Here is an 18,466-nt window from a genome sequence, read left to right as displayed (position 1 = left end):
GCATAGTTTAGAATGAACGCATTTACGTTGCACAAAAACCCCTGTGAGATCATTTCTCTGCTCCATTAAGAAGATGAAGAAACTGAGGTACAGACAGCTGAAGTAACTCACCCCAGGGGACACAGCTGGTAAGTGGCAGGTAATCACTGGCCGTATGGCTCTAGGTGGCCTCCTTTTTGCCTCCTTTTTTAAAAAAATTTTATTGAAGTATAGCTGCTTTACAACGTTGTGTTAATGTCTTCTGTAGAGCAGCGTGACTCAGTTATACATGTATATTTTCACACCACTCCACTCTCTATCTGCATGATTCAGTGTGAGAAGGGAGCCAGCGGAGAACTTCACACTCTGCCCTCCAGGATCTCAGGCTTGTTAGTATTCTTAACATGGGGCGGTACCATCCTCTGTATCCCTTTTGTTAGCATGAAAGCTTATATTTAGACACATGTTCTTCATTATGCTTGTTTCTAAGTTCTTATTGAATGTGCTTTAAAAGGAACTGACAACAGTTACAGCTTATATTCAGCAGCAAGTTATGAAAATCATGGAGAAAATTATTACACTAAAAATTATGGCATAGAAGCCATCTTTAAAGGAGTGGAAATAGTTGGCCTTTACATAGATATGAAGTAGAAGGTGTACTGGGGCTCTAAAAATACTGTGCAGGCTACCCAGTTAATTACACTTCCCTTGAATGACCCCACAAGTCATTGGGATGTGTACTGTGGGCAGAAACATTTAATTCAGTATCATTTCTGGCAGTTACTCAAAGATGGGAGAAGAGCAGAAATCACTTAGGGACCTGGGTTTTCACCTGCAGACACCCATCCCACCTTCTTTAGGTGGCAGTGACAGGATCTGATGCTCAAACCCCTACACCCACTCTTTTCTCAGTCAGTGTAGTTTAGAAGGGGCTGAACCCCTCCCTCTCCTCTTCCCCAAGGATGGGCCTCAAACCTGGCCATTCAGAGGATTCCTTGTCCTGGGTTATAGTGATTACATTGAGGTGAGATATAAAATCTCAGCCAGCCTAATGAGATTTTGTCTAGCCTTCGGGGTTGCTAAGCTGTAAAGGTGATGTAAACCCAAAGCTCCTGGGGATAGAGCATGAAGACAAAGAATTCCTACCATCTCTGAGCCATGGCTGGATGCAGCCATGCCTGAAGTTGCACCCCCCAGACTTTCCCACTATATAAGCCAGTACATTAATCTCAACCTGCCCCCACCCCTGGGGTGTCTTAAGCCAGTTTAATTTGGGCTTCTGTCCTCACTAATATGCTTGTTCTTGGTGGTGGTCAAACCTGGCCTGAACAACCACCTATCAAGGGCAATGTAGAAAGTCTTCTAGAATCTCAAAGTACAGTTCAACCTTGAGATTCTGTTAGTTTATGCTTTCTCTCTAGGAATAAATCTAATTTTACCTAAATACAAAGAAAATGAGGGAACTCCCTGGCAGTCCAGTGGTTAGAACTCCATGCTTCCACTGCTGGGCTCCCGGGTTTGATCCCTGGTCAGGGAACTAAGATCCCACAAGCTGTGTGGCACAGCTCAAAAAAAAAAAAAGAATAAAGAAAAATAATATATTTTAAAAAATGAGCTGTGATTTAATAGCTAGCAACCTGGGTGTTTCCCAGCAAAAATATCTAGAAAGGCATTCTTTACCAGTTGATCACTAAGGAATGAGGATCTTCCATTGCCTTTCAGTTCTGTTGACATACATGCCATGTGTCTACAAAAAGAGAGAAAACGGGGCAGCTGTGGGGCCCTGTCCCTCTCTCGTTAGGTTGCTTTCATCTTTCAGACTTCCCTTTTCAGAACAGATTCGCCCACGTGGTTTGTGCCTAAGGGGACTAGTCGCGGGGCTTCCAATGGTGACCAGTTTGGAAGATGTAACTAAACTAGTATGTGAACAGTTGCACTGGCTCTTGGGTAATAGTGGAGATCATCCTGGAGCCAGTAGTGGAGGCCTCTTGATGGCCTCCCTGTACCTCAAGCAGCTGTTACCCCTAACTGTTGCCACCCCTAACTCTTCGCATTTATCTCCCAGTCTAGGATTCCAGATCCTTTGGGCTGGACTTGGTCTTTTGGCAGGCTAAGGATGCTCTCATGTATGTTTACTTACATATTGTGCTGTGTACTAATACTCGGTATATTAGCAAGGAATGTGCAAATTGGAGAGTTCTTTGGGAGAAATTCATGTTTATTTTTTCAAGACCCGCCCTTTCCCATGACCTCAGTAATAGAAAAGGAGAGGAATGAACAACCCAACAGGCTGGTTATGCTAATAATCCTTCCTCCTGTCCCTGCCAACCCCGTTCCACCCCTGCCCGCCCCCTTCCCCCTCCATCGGCAGATTAACTTTCCTTTTTCTTTCCTTGAAGCTAATTTCTAAAGGGCTCTCAGAAATGTGCATGGTGGCAGAAGGTCACCAGCCTGGGATTAAAGATTTTCTAGAGATAGTCGCTTGGAAGATAAGCACCTTTGACTAGTGATATTTAATATCCTGCTTTTTCCTCTTCAAGGTGCTTTGCCAGCATTACTTAGGTGATCCACTCAACACCTCTCACAGATTGGTCATCAAGATTACAGATTTTTTTTTTTTTTTTTTTAATGCAGAGAGGTTTGTGTTGTAACTTAAGGTAGTACAGTTCATGTGGATGTCTTGAGCCGGATGCTGATGTGTTAACGCTCTCAGCTTCTATGCTGACCTTGATTCACCTTCTCTTGTTGAAGTTAGTAGCTAAATTATCTTGAAATCAATCCGATTTGGAAATCTCCAGAACGTAACTTCATTTTGGTTTGTATTCTGGTCTCAAATAAGTCTTGGGGGTTATAAGAGTTGATTTCAAGAAAAGAAATACTTTAGGGGAAAAAAAGACCTGCTTTAGTAAGCTCTTAATTTGTATTTTATTTTGCTACTTGAATGAGGTTTTCTTTTATGGAATTTAAGGTACACATGATGTTTTGAAATATGTCTTCGTTGTGAAATTATGTCCATGGTCAAGCTAACTAACACATCAGTCACCTCCCATAATTACCATTTTTGGGAGTGTAGTGAGAACACTTGAGATCTACTCTCTTAGCAAATTGCAAGTATAGAATACATTTTTATTCATTGCAGTCACCGTGCCATGCATCAGGTTTCCAGAATTTCTTCATCTTATAACTGAAAGTGTGTCCCCTTTGATCCATATCTCCTCTTTTCCTCCACCCCCCAGCCTATGGTAACCACCATTCTATTCTCTGTTACTATGAATTAGACTTTTTTTTCTTTTAAGATGGAATCCATTTCTTAAAAGAATATTTCCAGATAGTTGTGGTGGATGTCCAGACAGACCTACTGTCTATTTCAGCAGCAGTTTGCCATTTCACTCAGTATCTGCCATAGATCATGATAATTATAGTACTCAGGGCAGCACCTGTCATACATTTTATTAAACGGATCATCTCACTCTGTGCTTTCAGCCACCTTACGGACTAGGTATTATCAGTACCACTTCACAGACAAAAGAGCCTGGGACAGAGTGTTTTACTTGTCCATTGTCACATTAGGTGACATTTGGTGGTGCAGCTGAGAATAAAACTTAGGTCTGATGGCTGCTTGAACCCATTCTGCTGCTGCCCTAGGCTGCAGTGCCACTCTCATAAGCAAAGTACGGCAGCCTGAGTGAAGCATATTCAGCTGGAAGAGTCAGCGTTTAGACAAGTATTTTGTCACGGCCAAAAGGTCACTATTATTTGTTAATCCAGCAGGCTACTCCCTATACTCTGATCAAACATACACCATCCTAAAAAGCTATATACGGGGCCACAGTGTTATATAAATTTAAGAAATAAGTTCAATTATAAAACATCTGGGAGCATCAAGATTATTATTATTATCTGTGATTCTGTTTGCATAGCAATTTAGAATTTTCATATTCCTTGGGTCATTCCATTCTTATGGTGAGTTGGGGCAGTTAACATTATCCACCCATTACTCATATGCAGAAATGAGGTTTTTTTCAGTGAGGTTTTTTGACCTTCCACTCACTGGTCTATGAAGTGATGCAGCCCAACTGTCTAGGGGATCTGACACCCACATGGGTCCCCCTGCCCTGGCCCTGTCCGATGTGTGGCCACAGGCTCAAGTTATCCTTGACAAGGATAACTACTAAAGCCACCGAGTGCTGGGTATTGACTTTGAGAAGCCTTTGCTCTCCTGGGCTCCCAGTCTGGTTACATCATCCAGCTGTTTCCCAACTAGATCGTGTTTAGTTTTTCAGATTAGATGCACTTCATTCTCCGTGGGACCTGTTGCTGTGAGTTTTACCTGGGGCCGGTAACATTAGCAATATCAAGACCACCAGTTCATCCGCAGGACCACCTTCTGCCAGGGGTAGCCAAGCGGACAGACAAGGACCTTAACTGGTGTCATCCAGCACTGGAGGTTGACAGTCAGCAGCCTGGAGAATTAGCTGATACTGGAATGAACTGGATTTCTTTTTCTTTTCCTTGCAAGTACTTTCTTGCCTTCTACCTCTTTTCTTCTGTGCCTGGACATTTATTTCCAGTCCTGGGCATTTGGGTGTGTCCTCATTGGTGAGGTCAGTGTGTGCTTGCTCTCCTCTTTTCTCTGATGAACAGGGCTAGTGAGAAACTATTTTGGGAAAGTATGAACCTCTTGGAGACAGTGATATCATCATTAGTCAGGCGTTGGACTCTATTGAGTAATGTGCATTTTGATTTTAATAGTATCCTTGATATCACTTTCAAGATGAAAAATGATGTGCTTATTCATAATCATTTTTGACTTGGGAGTAAAAGGTCTTCTTAAGTCAGTGTGAACTTTTCCTTAACGTAGTGTCCTACTAAAGCCACGCAGCACCGGGTATTCACTTTGTGTTGTCAAATGTTTCAAGTCTCTCTCTGAACTTCAGTTTCCTCATTTGTAAAATGGTATATTATCTCCCAAGGCCACTCCGTCCTGAAGAGTCAAAGAACAAAGTAATGTAAAGGCCTAGGATAGTCCCTGACATTGAGTTGACAGAGTAGGTTGCAGTATTGCTGTTAATATGACATTTAAATGGTTTTGAGTCAATAAATAAGACTTAGGCATTTAGAAGGTGCGTCCTTCTAACTGAACGGGCTGTGTTGATTTCATATAGGCATCCTGTGTATATAACTGTAAAGGACCAGTGCTGGCCCTGGATATGTTTGTTTTTGCTCTGCTTTCTCCACAAATTATCAGATTTTAACAAATGAGCTCACATAAATAAAAGTCCTTTGAAAAGTAGGAGCCACTGAAAAAAAAAAAAAAGAAAAATAGAAGCGATCATACTTATGTCCTTTGAAAATCCTTTGAAAAGTAGAAGCAACCACAGCCTGCCAGCCCTGGCCGTGGTGCCAGACTTCTGGTGTACGTTCTCATTTAATCTTCCTATCAACCAATCATCAATTTGAAAATGAGGAAACTGAGACTGAGAAAAGTTAAGAGACATTCTAAGGATCATAAAAGCAGTAAGTAATGTTGGGGCATCTCCAAGGGGACTTTTAATACATAAAGAAAAAGAACAGTCAAAGGCAAAATACCTCCTTTATTCCTGATGGAGGCCAGGTTGAGGGCTGGCTGAGTGTCTGAGCCAAGTGGGCTTGGTAACTGAACCCCTGAAGTGAGCAGACCCCCTACCCAGTGGCCAGCATCAGTGACCCAGGGCAGGCAGCCCCCTCACGGAGGTCTGTTTAGGGGAGCAGAAGGGGGATGTCTGCCCTCTGTGACCAAGCTCAGGCCCGTGAGAGTGAAAATTGGATCTGAGAGGAGCCTTCCCAGCTACCTTTCCCAAATCTACCACTTAGATAAAGAAATCACATTTCCTGAACATTAAGGGACAGGGCGAGGCCCACAGTGACACAATTGAGTTGCCTTTCTAAGATGGAAAGCTTAGGAGTGAGAAAGAAGTGCTCTCTATTCACAAATGGCAAAGGCAGTTTTCAAATCCAAGTCTTTGCCTCAGGTCTAAAGCCAGTCTTTTCCATGAAGCCCTGGGGGCACCCCTACTTGCTGTGGGAAGTTTAAGAGCCATCTCTAGTTCATCTTTTATAACCATCATCACACGTAGTGACCTTTTTATCATTTTAAATGTCTATTGGTTCAGTAACCAAACAGAAGAAGAGCTTCTCCTGGTACCATGGTACCAGGTACAATGACGTGTCACAACATCTTGAAATTCATATTGTTGACTACAATAAGTAAGCAGTTCAAACGGCACGTTTCTGTTTTAAGTAAACATTAGTCTGTAGAAAAGAGTGTTCAGAGACAGGTAGCTTGCAAATGAAGCTACCACTTCATCTCTCTAAAGATCATAGGCTCAGATGGAGTGCCTTATTTTTGTGTCTCGGTGGATGCATTGTAGGAAGAGCATTTTATTTGTCTATATTTAGGTTATTAAAATTGCTAGGCCTGCCCATCAGCCTCTGCAAAACTCTATGGAAAAAAAGAAAAACTGGGACAAATATCGGGACCTATGGCTCATTGCTTTGAACAAGTCTTTTAATGGATTCTACATTTGCTCATTTGTGTTATGACAAAGTTCCTGTGAGTGACTAGGAGGTGTGAGAGTCGGGGAGTTAGAAAGGAGTCAAAGGGATCCCCATGTGCTGGCACACCCCAGCCTCGATAAATATTACATGACGGCGACCATACCTTTTTGTGGGATACAATTCATTGTTTCAATAATTAATGTCGCCAGTGCATGTTTCTAAGAGCACCAAAGGTAAATAATTTACTGTAATTACCAAAGAGGAGTGATATTATTTATTGCTTAGAACTTGAAAAAGAATAGGTCTTTTGGAAAATAGCCTTAGGGCTGCCCCAAATGGAGGAATTGCAGTTTGCTGAAAAATAAAGTGAGCAGCACCGCCTACTTTATATTACATATTTTGCCCCACTCTGAGGGTGGGTTGGTTGGGGTCTTTAAAAGTCAGTAAAATTGGGGGCTTCCCTAGTGGCACAGTGGTTGAGAGTCCGCCTGCCGATGCAGGGGACACGGGTTCGTGCCCCAGTCCGGGAAGATCCCACATGCTGCGGAGTGGCTGGGCCCGTGAGCCATGGCCGCTGAGCCTGCGCGTCTGGAGCCTGTGCTCCGCAACGGGAGAGGCCACAGCAGTGAGAGGCCCGCGTACCGCAAAAAAAAAAAAAAAAAGTCAGTAAAATTGGTAAATAAGGCCAGATGAAACCAACACCTAATCTTTGGTTGACCCATAAAGAATTTGGGAACTTTCTGAAGTGACGTATTCATCTTTGGGGGTTAGGACCCTAGTTCTGTAAACTCTTGTTAACGCCATTGATCGCATACCCATCCACCAGATGTGTCCTCTCTCACCGAAGGCACAGACGGCTGCTCCTCATTCATTTTCGCATTTTCCTAGGATCTAGGCAGGACAGTGACTTACACATAAGTGCTCTGCAAATTATTGTTCCATTTGATCTCAGGGCTTTTTTTTTTTTTTGTGGTACGCGGGCCTCTCACTGCCGTGGCCTCTCCCATTGCGGAACACAGGCTCCGGACGCGCAGGCCCAGTGGCCATGGCTCACGGGCCCAGCCGCTCCGCGGCATGTGGGATCTTCCCAGACCGGGGCACGAACCCGTGTCCCCCGCATCGGCAGGCAGACTCTCAACCACTGCGCCACCAGGGAAGCCCAGGGCTATTTTTTTAATCTTTGTAATTCACAGTAATTTTTAAAATTTAAGTTTTCTTATTATGAACCTTACACACACGAATAAAAAGTCATCACCTGTTTATTTATACCTTAGACGGAACCCTGTGGAGATTTTCCCCTCAGCTGGCCTAGATTTATACAACCTGTGAGCTATAGCTCAATCTAAAACTGTGACTAAGCTGATAGCAAGCAGGAAAGATCTTTTTGGAGTAGCATCTTCAAGGAAAGATCCAAGCAGCGTGGAAATGAATGTGTTAAAGTCGCTCCGACTGGATTAAGGGTCTTCTGGCCAGCGAGCATCTTCCCTTTGTCTCAGCAGGCCCCCAGCTGGCACACGGGCTCACAATTTGCTTCCAAATATCTTGGCCTGGCCATAGGATCTGGTGTTTAAAAGGAAAGAGGCACATGAAGATTTCCCCTGTCTGCAACACTCTGGGCAAAGAATATTCTTTGCCGGGTGATCTTTGGCTGTTGCAACACGTGAGAATTAACCGTTCAAATAAAGGTCCTTCTCCATTTGGGAAAGAAACAAAAAAAGTCATGTTCTTTTACAAGACATACTCAATAGGATTAAAAAGAGCATCCCCACGTACACCTTCAGCCCTCAACTTCTCCTCTCTAGAGACAATTGCTTGGGGTAGCTTTTGATGACTGAGTACTAAGCTTATGGGATGCTCTCTGCATGGTTCAGGGCTTAGCACCTGTGATTTCCACTGAAGTAATAAGTCTGGGACATTTCACTGGAAAATCCCAGAGAAGACTCCCCATTTTCTGCCTCAAGGCTCTGTCCCTAACTGTCTGTCTGGGAGACCAGTAAAGGTAGAAGGCTGGGTCTGAACATTCATTACATAAACTTTCAGTTAATCTCCATTTTCATTATGGTGCCTCTGACCCTCTAATCTTCTGCCTCTGGTTTCTGTGCCTCTAGATTTCTGCCAGGGTTGATGGGGGGTAAGTTATTTGGCAATTGATAAATCAGTGAGGGGATTATGGAGATCAGATCCCTTTTTAGAGAGACTTTCAACCAATCCTTGTTTTTCTGTTGATGTCTTCTCTTATTCTCTTTGCCTGTGTGTGTGTGTGTGTGTGTGTGTGTGTGTGTGTGTGTGTGAATTCTTGACTGTCATTTTACTGGGGTTTCAGTAGAAAGCAGATCTTTAGAAGGACGAAAATTGAGATTGATTTCGTTTTTGGTGTGTGAGCCAACATCTCTCATCAGATTTGGAACGTTCTTAGCCATTCTCTCTTCAAACATAGCCCCTACCTTATTCTCCTCTTCTACTTCCGAGAGTCCAGTTACACACACGTTAAAACCTTTCACTGTGTTCTACGTCTCATACTATTTTCTGTATTTTCCATTCTTTAAAAAAATCTACGCTTGACATATACACACCACTATATTTTAAATGGATAACCAGGAAGGACCTACTGTAGAGCACAGGGAACTCTGCTCAGTATTCTGTAGCAACCTAAATGGGAAAAGAATTTGAAAAAGAATGGATATATGTACACGTATAACTGAATCACTTTGCCGTACACCTGAAACTAGCACAACATTGTTAATCAACTATAGTCCAATATAAAACAAAAATTTTTTTTAAATCTACCCTTCATTTTTTATATTTTTCCATTAACACTTCCATATATTAACCCTGTTTTCCTATTGTGTTTAAGAACTGACATTATACTTAGAACTGAACAAAGGCCCATTTGATTTTCTTACGTATATTCCAGTCCTCTGTTGAATCATCCACCTTTTCATTTCTCTTCTCTATCTTTTTTCCTATTTTCTTAAACATACTAATCATAGTTATTATGATAACTATAATCAAAGTTCTTATTAACTTCCTTCAAAATGTAGGATCACTTGGGAGTCTGTTTATAGTATCTGGGTTTGTTTTGTTTTTGTTTTTGCTCACGTGCTCTGGCCATGCTTTCATTGCATGCTGGACATGATGTATAAAAACAAGTTTGTAGACACGTCACACCCAGTGATGATAATATTCCTTCAAAGAGGATTCACCATCCCTCTGCCAGGCAAAGAGTGGTGGCTGATTCTTCTCATCCAATCAAGATTTTGCTGAAATGAGGCTGGTTCGCAGCCCTGGTAAATCTCAGGCTACCTCTGGTCTGTCCCTGGCCCTTCAGGGTCCTTATTTGAAATTCTGGTATGATCTTCGGGTCCCCTCCCCTTCCAAGTCTCACACTCTAAATCTTTTTCTCATGAAACTGCCCAAAAGCTCTGTTATGCTTTACAGAGATTTTCTGGTTAGTTTTTTAGCTTCCTGTTCTGCACAGCTCCAGAGTTTGTTTATTTATTTTTAGTTTAATTTTATTTATTTATTTTAATTTTTGGCTGTGTTGGGTCTTCGTTGCTGCACTCAGGTTTTCTCTAGTTACAGCGAGCGGGGGCTACTCTTCATTTCGGTGCATGGGCTTCTCATTGCGGTGGCTTCTCTTGTTGTGGAGCGTGGGCTCTAGGCGCGCGGGCTTCAGTAGTTGTGGCTCGCGGGCTCAGTAGTTGTGGCTCGCGGGGTTAGTTGCTCCGTGGCACGTGGGATCTTCCCGGACCAGGGCTTGAACCCATGTCCCCTGCACTGACAGGCAGATTCTTAACCACTGGGCCACCAGGGAAGCCCCAGCCCCAGCATTTAGCAAATGTTCTGAATGGAAATCTGTAACATGCCTGAGGCCACCCAACTCTCCACCAAAACTCCCTTGGTTTTTCTGTTCCCCAGCAGGTAGCCCCTGTAGGCACAAAGCCCAAATTCTGTCTGCACTGGTAATTGACAAATGCCCCCAAGTTAAAAATGGCAACAAAAAACTCAACTCTTCCAGGTAACCACCTCTCCAAATATAGCTCCTCAGTTTTGCACCTCAGTTGTTCTCTGCTGCCCGCAGAGATGATTTCCACACTTATCTGTTGTGCTTAGCACAGCACTAGGCTGCTGCTGGCTTCTCCACCCCACTTGGAAACAGAAGTCATCAAGATTGAATTTTTTTATTTTTATTTTGAGATTCGGAAAAGAAATTTACAATTGTCAGATTAATTTAGAGATTGTTGAAGTACTTAAAATCATGGTTAGCATTACTTCTGTGATATTCCTTGTGCCATGCCAGTTACTCAAGATGGTTTCTTAAAAGATTGAGATAATACAGCATATCAATGAACTTTATTTCTAATTCTTGAAACTTCAATGTAGACCTGTGGAGGAATGTACAGTCAGGCCCATGGATGCAGAGGGCCAATGACACTAGTTATTTTATATGAGGTACTTGAGCATCTCCGGATTTTGGTATCCACGGGGATGGGTGGGCGGGGGGTGTCCTGGAACTGATCACCCGAGGATACGAAGGGGCAACTGTAAAAATATATATATATATATATATATATATATGCTTACTTTGAATGTTAGACTATCTGGACTATGGAGACATACAGGTGTATTTTGTACGTACAGAGAAACCACTGTCTTGGATGGGTTGTTGACACAATATATCGTTTTATTTTTCAGCATCTAACATTCACAAGAGAATTTGATTCAGATTCTCTTAGACATTACAGCTGGGCTGCAGACACCTTGGACAATGTCAATCTTGTCTCAAGTCCTGTTCATTCTGGGTAAGTAACCAAAAAGTCACTTTTCCTATTAAATTAACATTGCACTTACTATTTGCAGTTATAAATTCATATTGACAAGCTCCACATGTATGAGATATTGATCTTCTAAAGGACTTCATTAGTGAGTATATGTGGTATATATTTGTAAGTCATTAGTAAATATTTTTGCTAAACAAATCTGCATTTCTATTTTTATTGGTAAAAGCACCGTGTTAGAAAGGAAGTTAATAAGGTGCACAACCATTTCCTGGCTATTCTGGCACTACTTTTAGCTCTCTAATTTTCCTTTTCAATAAAAAAAATTTTAATATAGTCATTTCTCTTAATTTTACTTTATTCAAATGAAGTTTTTTTCTGAGTATCTGATTTTCCTGAAATAAAATTATAATGAAGCTGTATTAAATTAAAAAATTTTTTAAATAAATGAATTTTTAAAAGAAAAGAAAAAGTGAATGTACCAATGTGTGTACCCTGGAAGTGCTATAGTAAAAACCACATCAAACAGGCTCCTTGTTGCTGCCCTGTTAGTCAGCAAATTTGAGGCAGGCAGCTAAAAGGTGACCTGCTTCAATTGCTGAATTGATAATTATTGTATTTGTAGATATTGGATTCTTAGCCTATTATAGGTAATTAAACGTGGGATAATTGATTCGCATACAAATGGAATCGAAATAATTCATTAAGATGATGAAAATTTCAAAGTATTTTCACCTCTGAAATTGACATTTAGGCCATAAATTAGTTGTGATCCAGGACAAGTGCAGATTCAATTTATTTAATTCTGAATTAAATAAATTAACAATAATTAACATTTGTGAAGTGCCTTATATATTTTATGAAGTATTTTTTGCTGCTTTTAATTACAATAAATTGTAATGGCTAACCTACCTAGTGCTTTTCATGTATCTGGCATTGTGCTAAATCTTTTACATGTATTATCTTATTTAATATTTATTTGAACCTTAAAATGACACTGAGATAGGCTTTACTCATTATCCCCATTTTACAGAGGAAAAGTCCTAGACTCCAAGTAATGCTGCAGGTTATTTAAAGTATTCTTACACAATTGTGGCTTGTAACACCACAATTGTGAAAAACAAGTCACTGCAATGTCATTTAAATGGAAATAATTCACATGAAAGTGCCTTATAAACTACATGGTGGTCTTTGAATCATTAATATTACATTTCTTTAATTCAGTTAGAAAAAGCTTTAATTATAGTAATATTACATTTTAAACTGCTTAAAATAGTTACACGATTTATAGTAGATGTATTTGGGTCTAAAATTGCAAAAGCAAAAAACAAACCAAAAAAAAAAAAGTTGAGAAGGAAAATATAAAACACCCAGAACAGGGCTTCCCTAGTGGTACAGTGGTTAAGAATCCACCTGCCATTGCAGGGGACACGGGTTCAAGCCCTGGTCCGGGAAGATCCCACATGCTGCGGAGCAACTAAGCCCATGCGCCACAACTGCTGAGCCTATGCTCTAGAGTCCACAAGCCACAACTACTGAGCCTGTGTGCCACAACTACTGAAGCCCGCGCACCTAGATAGAGCCTGTGCTCCACAGCAAGGGAAGCCACTGAAATGAGAAGTTCATGCACCGCAGTGAAGAGTAGCCCCTGCTCCCCGCAACTAGAGAAAGCCCACGCACAGCAACGAAGACCCAACGCAGCCAAAGATAAATTAATTAATTAAATAAATTAAAAAAACAAAAACACCCAGAATACATTCATTAAGTGGGCAAACATACTGAAGAGTTTTTTGAACCAAACTTGGTGAATTGCCACCATGTGACAACAATCTAGAACCAGCACTTCATAGTCTACATAGGAAAGAAAAGCACTAGGGTTTAATTTAGTAAATTGAGAAGGTGAGGGATCATAGGATAAGAAAATCAGAAACGAGCTTTCCCCTGCACTGGAGGCAGTGTAGTATGTGAATAGGCAACTAATGTCTCCTTCCCTTTGAATTCACTGAAGACAGTAGACTTTTGCAGGAAAGGAAAAGTAATGGCAGCTAATTGGGCTTATTTGAAAAGGAAAATATACACTTGGTATACACTTGGAAATAGTTCACTAATGCCAGGTCTATGGTGTAGCTTATATATAGCCATTTAAGGCAAATCTTTTTCCAAGTTGTCCCACAAATGCCAAATGCCTTGGTTTCATTTTCTGATGGTTTTTATTTTTCCTTTGCTTATCATTGACATTTTCTGTTGCTTGCTTCTAATTATCTTACATTAATTTTTCCCATTTGCTTTCTAAATTATTTTGCAGCTATTCTTCTCCACTTCCTCAGTATGATTCAAGGTGATAACTGTGTCTTTTATGTGAACCATCCCTTTTTGTATTTTTAATTTATGTGAATTTTTCCCACAGTTAGATTGTGTCAGTGTCTGTAGTGTATCAGCATTTGTCATCCTGCTGTTCCTAAAGCTAGAAACATTCATTCATGTGTTAGTTTTAGGATCATTTGTAGAATTCCTGCTTTAGTTTAAATGTTAATAAGATACAATGAATATGATTAAATATCACCTTTTCATTTGTTTCTATAAATTATATTGCATGAAATTTTATTTTGCATACAATATGTAAGGGATGAGTTTAGAAAACAAATCACTGTATTTCATAATGCTGTTGAGTAACAGGACTCAATATCGGGCTTAAACATCTACTCCCATCTTTCCTCAGTCTTTTCGCTCTATAAAACTGAAAACCATAGAACAACAAATAATCAGTAATGATCACCAACTATGCACTGGTTGCTACACAGAACCCAAAGAGATTCTTCCAATTTTATTAAAATCTTCTAAGCCATGGTTTTTCCATTTGGTTCTGATATTCTTTGTAGCTGGGGTATTTTTATATTGACACTGGTAACCTTCTTACACTACCTTCACTTTATATATATAGACTTTATATATATATAATATTTATATATGTATATATTTTTTTTCAGTGTTAGTAACCGAGTCTGACCTAGGCAGTTTCTGAGCACACTTAACAAAATGGTTTTGTTCATTGGTTTATTCAATAAACATTTACTGTGTGCTGATTATGTATGGGAACTGTGCTCAGCTCTGTAGGTTAAGCAGTGAACGAGACAAAACCTGATCTGAATTATTATCTGTATTAGTGAGACTCAGCTGTTTGTTGCCAGGGCAAACACAGCCCTCTCAGTGTAAACACTCCAGTGTTTATCTGTATCAATACTAATACAACTGCATTTTCAAACCCAGAGTTTATCTTGAATCATTTGTAATTCATTCTGTTACTCTTAGTCCCAAGCACGAGTTGATTTTTAACTACTGGAAGCTGGGAAAGATGAGATTTTTGTGTTGGGCTTCCTTATAATATGCCACATTGTCTTTATTACTGAATAAAAGTAGTTGTTAAGTATGTATATGTCTAAAAAAGTATAGGCTCCCCAAAGCAGTTTCAAGTGACCCTTTTATCATTCAACACTGGAGACAATTCATCTGGACACTTGTACAAGTGAACAAGTATCTTTGTCTTTCACTAGGGAGGAGTGATTTTTGTTTTGTTTTGTTTTTGAGAGATTCAGTCTCTTGCCCTCATACTTTGAATATCCTAGTAGTTCTGGTCTCTCAAAGTATGTATAATGATATCAAAAACGTATGAAACCATTAATTAATCCAGAGGAGAACAGCTAAATCCAAAATGAGCAAAAGGGTGTGAAGTTGATTCCACCTCACTGATGACCAGAGTTGGTTCTGAAAATCTGATAGGCTGAAAAGTGATCCCCATGCTCTTGATTCTCTCCATGGGGATGGTGGGTCCATTTGCTTTGTTGAAGAGGTTACTGTTCCGAGGTCAGGAGGCATCACTCTTTAGGAAAGGGTCTCCAGCTAGGACCGCCAAGCAAGGTCTGAAATCTATTTGTAGGATGTTAGAACTGTTTTTTAGAAGAGTAAATAGTAGAGGATTTTGATGGATGGGATTATCCCCCTTCCGCGCCCCCCCCCACCCCCGCTCAAATCCTGTAGGTATTCAATTTTCTAAATATCAACATTTGGTGCTCTTCCACTAATAAGCATATTTTCACATGTGAAAATTAGAATGCAAAAATACATGTTTCTGTTCCCCAGTCTCTGACTTGCACTCTTCCATATGTTGGGCTCATTGGTTTACATTCATCAGAGTGCTTTACAACACGGTGACAGTGGTGGGAGGAGTCACGGAGGTCTTTTTTTCATGAACACATGATAGGAATCAAGATATTACCCAAATAAGTTTGGGGTTAGCAGATGCAAACTGTTATACATGGGAGGAATGAACAACAAGGTCCTACCTACTGTATAACACAGGGAACTATATTTAATATCCTGTAATAAACCATAATGGAAAAGAATATGAAAAAGAATATATATATGTATAACTGAATCACTTTGCTATACAGCAGAAATTTATGCAACATTGTAAATCAACTATACGTCAATAAAATTTTTTTAAAAGATATTACCCAAATATGACACAGTTAATTCTTTACATCTTCACAGCTACATGCAGACAAATAATTTTTCCTCCCTAGCTTTAATATAACAGCCAATGACAGAAGTATATAACTTAGAGATATTTTCTAAAAAGTCTGTTCAATCATTTTTGTATTGCTATACAGATACTCAAATGTAGGCTATTTTAAACAGTTTTTAAGCCAAATTGATATTGAAAAGATTAAACCCCTTTCCATCAAAATTGCCTTAGTAAAACTTTAGTCACCTTCTGCTTTTATTCTTATTTTCTGCTTTGTGAGAATAGTAAAAATTAGAGTGTTGGTATGATTAAAGATACATTCATTTTATGAGTTGTACATGTTTAAGACATACTGTGGAGTTTCATCTTACTTGTTGAGGGGGAGAGATTCCATAGTCAGCACATGGCTGAAACCATTGATAGTTAAAATGACCCTTGAATGTAAACTTAAACCACCCACAGGGACCACATATGGTGGGTTTGTTTTTAAATGCAAGACAGTCGTTTAATAGCCAGTTTTTATCCCAACTTTGAAACAGTCACTCTTCCTTCAGTTTGAGCATCTGACAGTGGTTGGCTTCTGTTCGGAGGCCACGAGCCATCAAAAAATAAAGTGTCGTGTTGTACTTTTTTGCTCAGTTCACAAGTCAAATGCATGTTTGATGTGACTCCACTGTATTTACTTCCAATGTATTCTTAAAGAGGGGGAATGATAGCTACCTTGTCTGTCACTTTAACATTCAGTTTCCAAACTTGCTGTGAAAACGGCTTCTGTCTCTCCTTGATTTGGCCTCTGATCTTCCCCCCTGCAGGTTTCTGGTTAGCTTTATGGTGGATGCAAGAGGCGGCTCCATGAGGGGAAGCCGGCACCACGGGATGAGAATCATCATTCCTCCTCGCAAGTGCACTGCCCCCACCCGTATCACCTGCCGTTTGGTAAAGAGACATAAACTGGCCAACCCACCCCCCATGGTGGAAGGAGAGGGATTAGCCAGTAGGCTGGTAGAAATGGGTCCTGCAGGGGCACAATTTTTAGGGTAAGTCATTTGTCAGTTTTCATCTTGGCCCTCGTACCACATCTCTGATTTTCTTTACCCTTGTCAGCTCAAGTAGTTAACAGTTAAATCTGTTGAGTTGGACCATTTCAGTCCAGTACAGCCTTCATGTAGTATCAGAGGTCACAAAGCTGTGTAATTCTCTGAAAAGCTGGTAGGCTGGTACTTCCTTAACTCAGTTTGCTGGCCAAAGGTTTTACTAACCGAGAAGCATGTTCTCTGCTCAGTGAGTGCACGGAACCCCAGCGGCCCCTGTGGAAGTCAAGGCACCACTCTTATATATCCCACGTTGAATAAATGGCTATTTTGGGTACATGTCTTTTTAATGATCATTTTTTGGGGAACAATCCATTGTGATATTGTATTTTACAAAAGGAAAAAATGCATTTATTTTCTGAGGTGGCACTTGGGTGCAAATCAGGCAGGCTCTGTCGTGACGGACAGTTTGTTCACAGTTTCCCCTTCTTGTTTCTCTTCCTGCTGCATGGATGTTATTCAGTAAACTGCATCTTCCTACCAATCCTCCCCCTGTAAATGAGGGTGAGAGCTTGGTTAGCCGAATCCTGCAGCTTGGGCCTCAAGGAACAAAATTTATTGGGTAGGATCTTTATAGACAAGATACAGAATGTCTACAATTCTTTTTCCATTTTCAATTTTTTTCTGTCACACCCATGGTCTTATTCTTGTCTTAATTTTATTTTTGGTTTTTAATGCTTTCAGTTGATGTGTGTCACTGAAAGAAGAAAAAAAAATCATAGTGGCTTGACGTAATGCAGCACCGCTACCTCTCTTGTGCTTTTCAAGCATGTGGAATTCACTGCGAGCATTCTGCTTTCATAACTCTGTGCTTCTGTAAACCTTGCTTTAATTTGAAATGTTTCAACTGACGCTGATAGTTTTTAAGACAGACTGATAGTCTAATTTTAACCCAGTGTAAAAGAAGATATATGCAGGCTTTGAATCAACATTTGCTGTAAATGATATATATGTGTATATATATATATATATACCTGTATATATATATGTATGTGTGTGGAGTTGCATTTTTTTAAAAAAGTACTTATGGGCTGTGAGAAGGACAAGTCATCAATAAGTAAACTGATTTTGAAAAAATGTTGGGAATACAAGATATTTAAAGAAAATCCAATAGGCAGCAGGTAGCATATTCTACTAAAGTTATTAAATTGTTTTGTTTTGTTCTGTTTAAGCTGAAATGTGTCGGTATTTGTCTGTCTGCTTATCTGTCTGATTGGTGTGTTTGCATTGGCAGTCTGCATGAAGAAACCTGTTATGAAAAGTTATGCTTGGCTTTCACCTTGGTCCCAGACCCTTGTTCATTTCTCCTCTCCAATACTGTTGAATGTCATACACAAAGCCACATTCCTGAAATATATAGAGTGACAGTATCTGATGCATTAACCTGCAAAGATTGTATCTAGTTTTCAAAAAAAGAAAAATTTAATGTCTGATCACCAGGTGTGGTTAAAAACTAAGGTGAACATCTTACTAACTCTTGAAATTACTAACACTATTAGAAATAGTTGATTTTGTTCTTACCCACTGAAAAATAAAGGGATTATAAAAAATTTTTCAAA

At 40.1% G+C, this 18,466-nt stretch overlaps 1 protein-coding gene across 1 annotated transcript in view; it reads left to right on the top strand.

Annotated features, from left to right (window-relative positions):
- ANK3 (ankyrin 3) overlaps window positions 1-18,466 on the top strand; it is a gene marked incomplete at its 5' end in the record, with an annotated part of 329,024 nt that overhangs the window by 235,651 nt on the left and 74,907 nt on the right. Inside the window, 4 exon segments of the mRNA XM_082673732.1 lie at window positions 11,212-11,318; window positions 16,629-16,854; window positions 16,858-16,864; window positions 16,965-17,025. Of these exon segments, the coding sequence (XP_082529858.1) occupies window positions 11,212-11,318; window positions 16,629-16,854; window positions 16,858-16,864; window positions 16,965-17,025 (401 nt within the window).

The sequence above is a fragment of the Grampus griseus genome, assembly GCF_964374135.1.
Source record: "Grampus griseus genome assembly, chromosome: 16".
Classification (NCBI taxonomy): domain Eukaryota; kingdom Metazoa; phylum Chordata; class Mammalia; order Artiodactyla; family Delphinidae; genus Grampus; species Grampus griseus.
The sequence above is the reverse complement of the archived record's forward strand: the minus strand, read 5'-3'. Positions and strand labels throughout refer to the sequence as shown.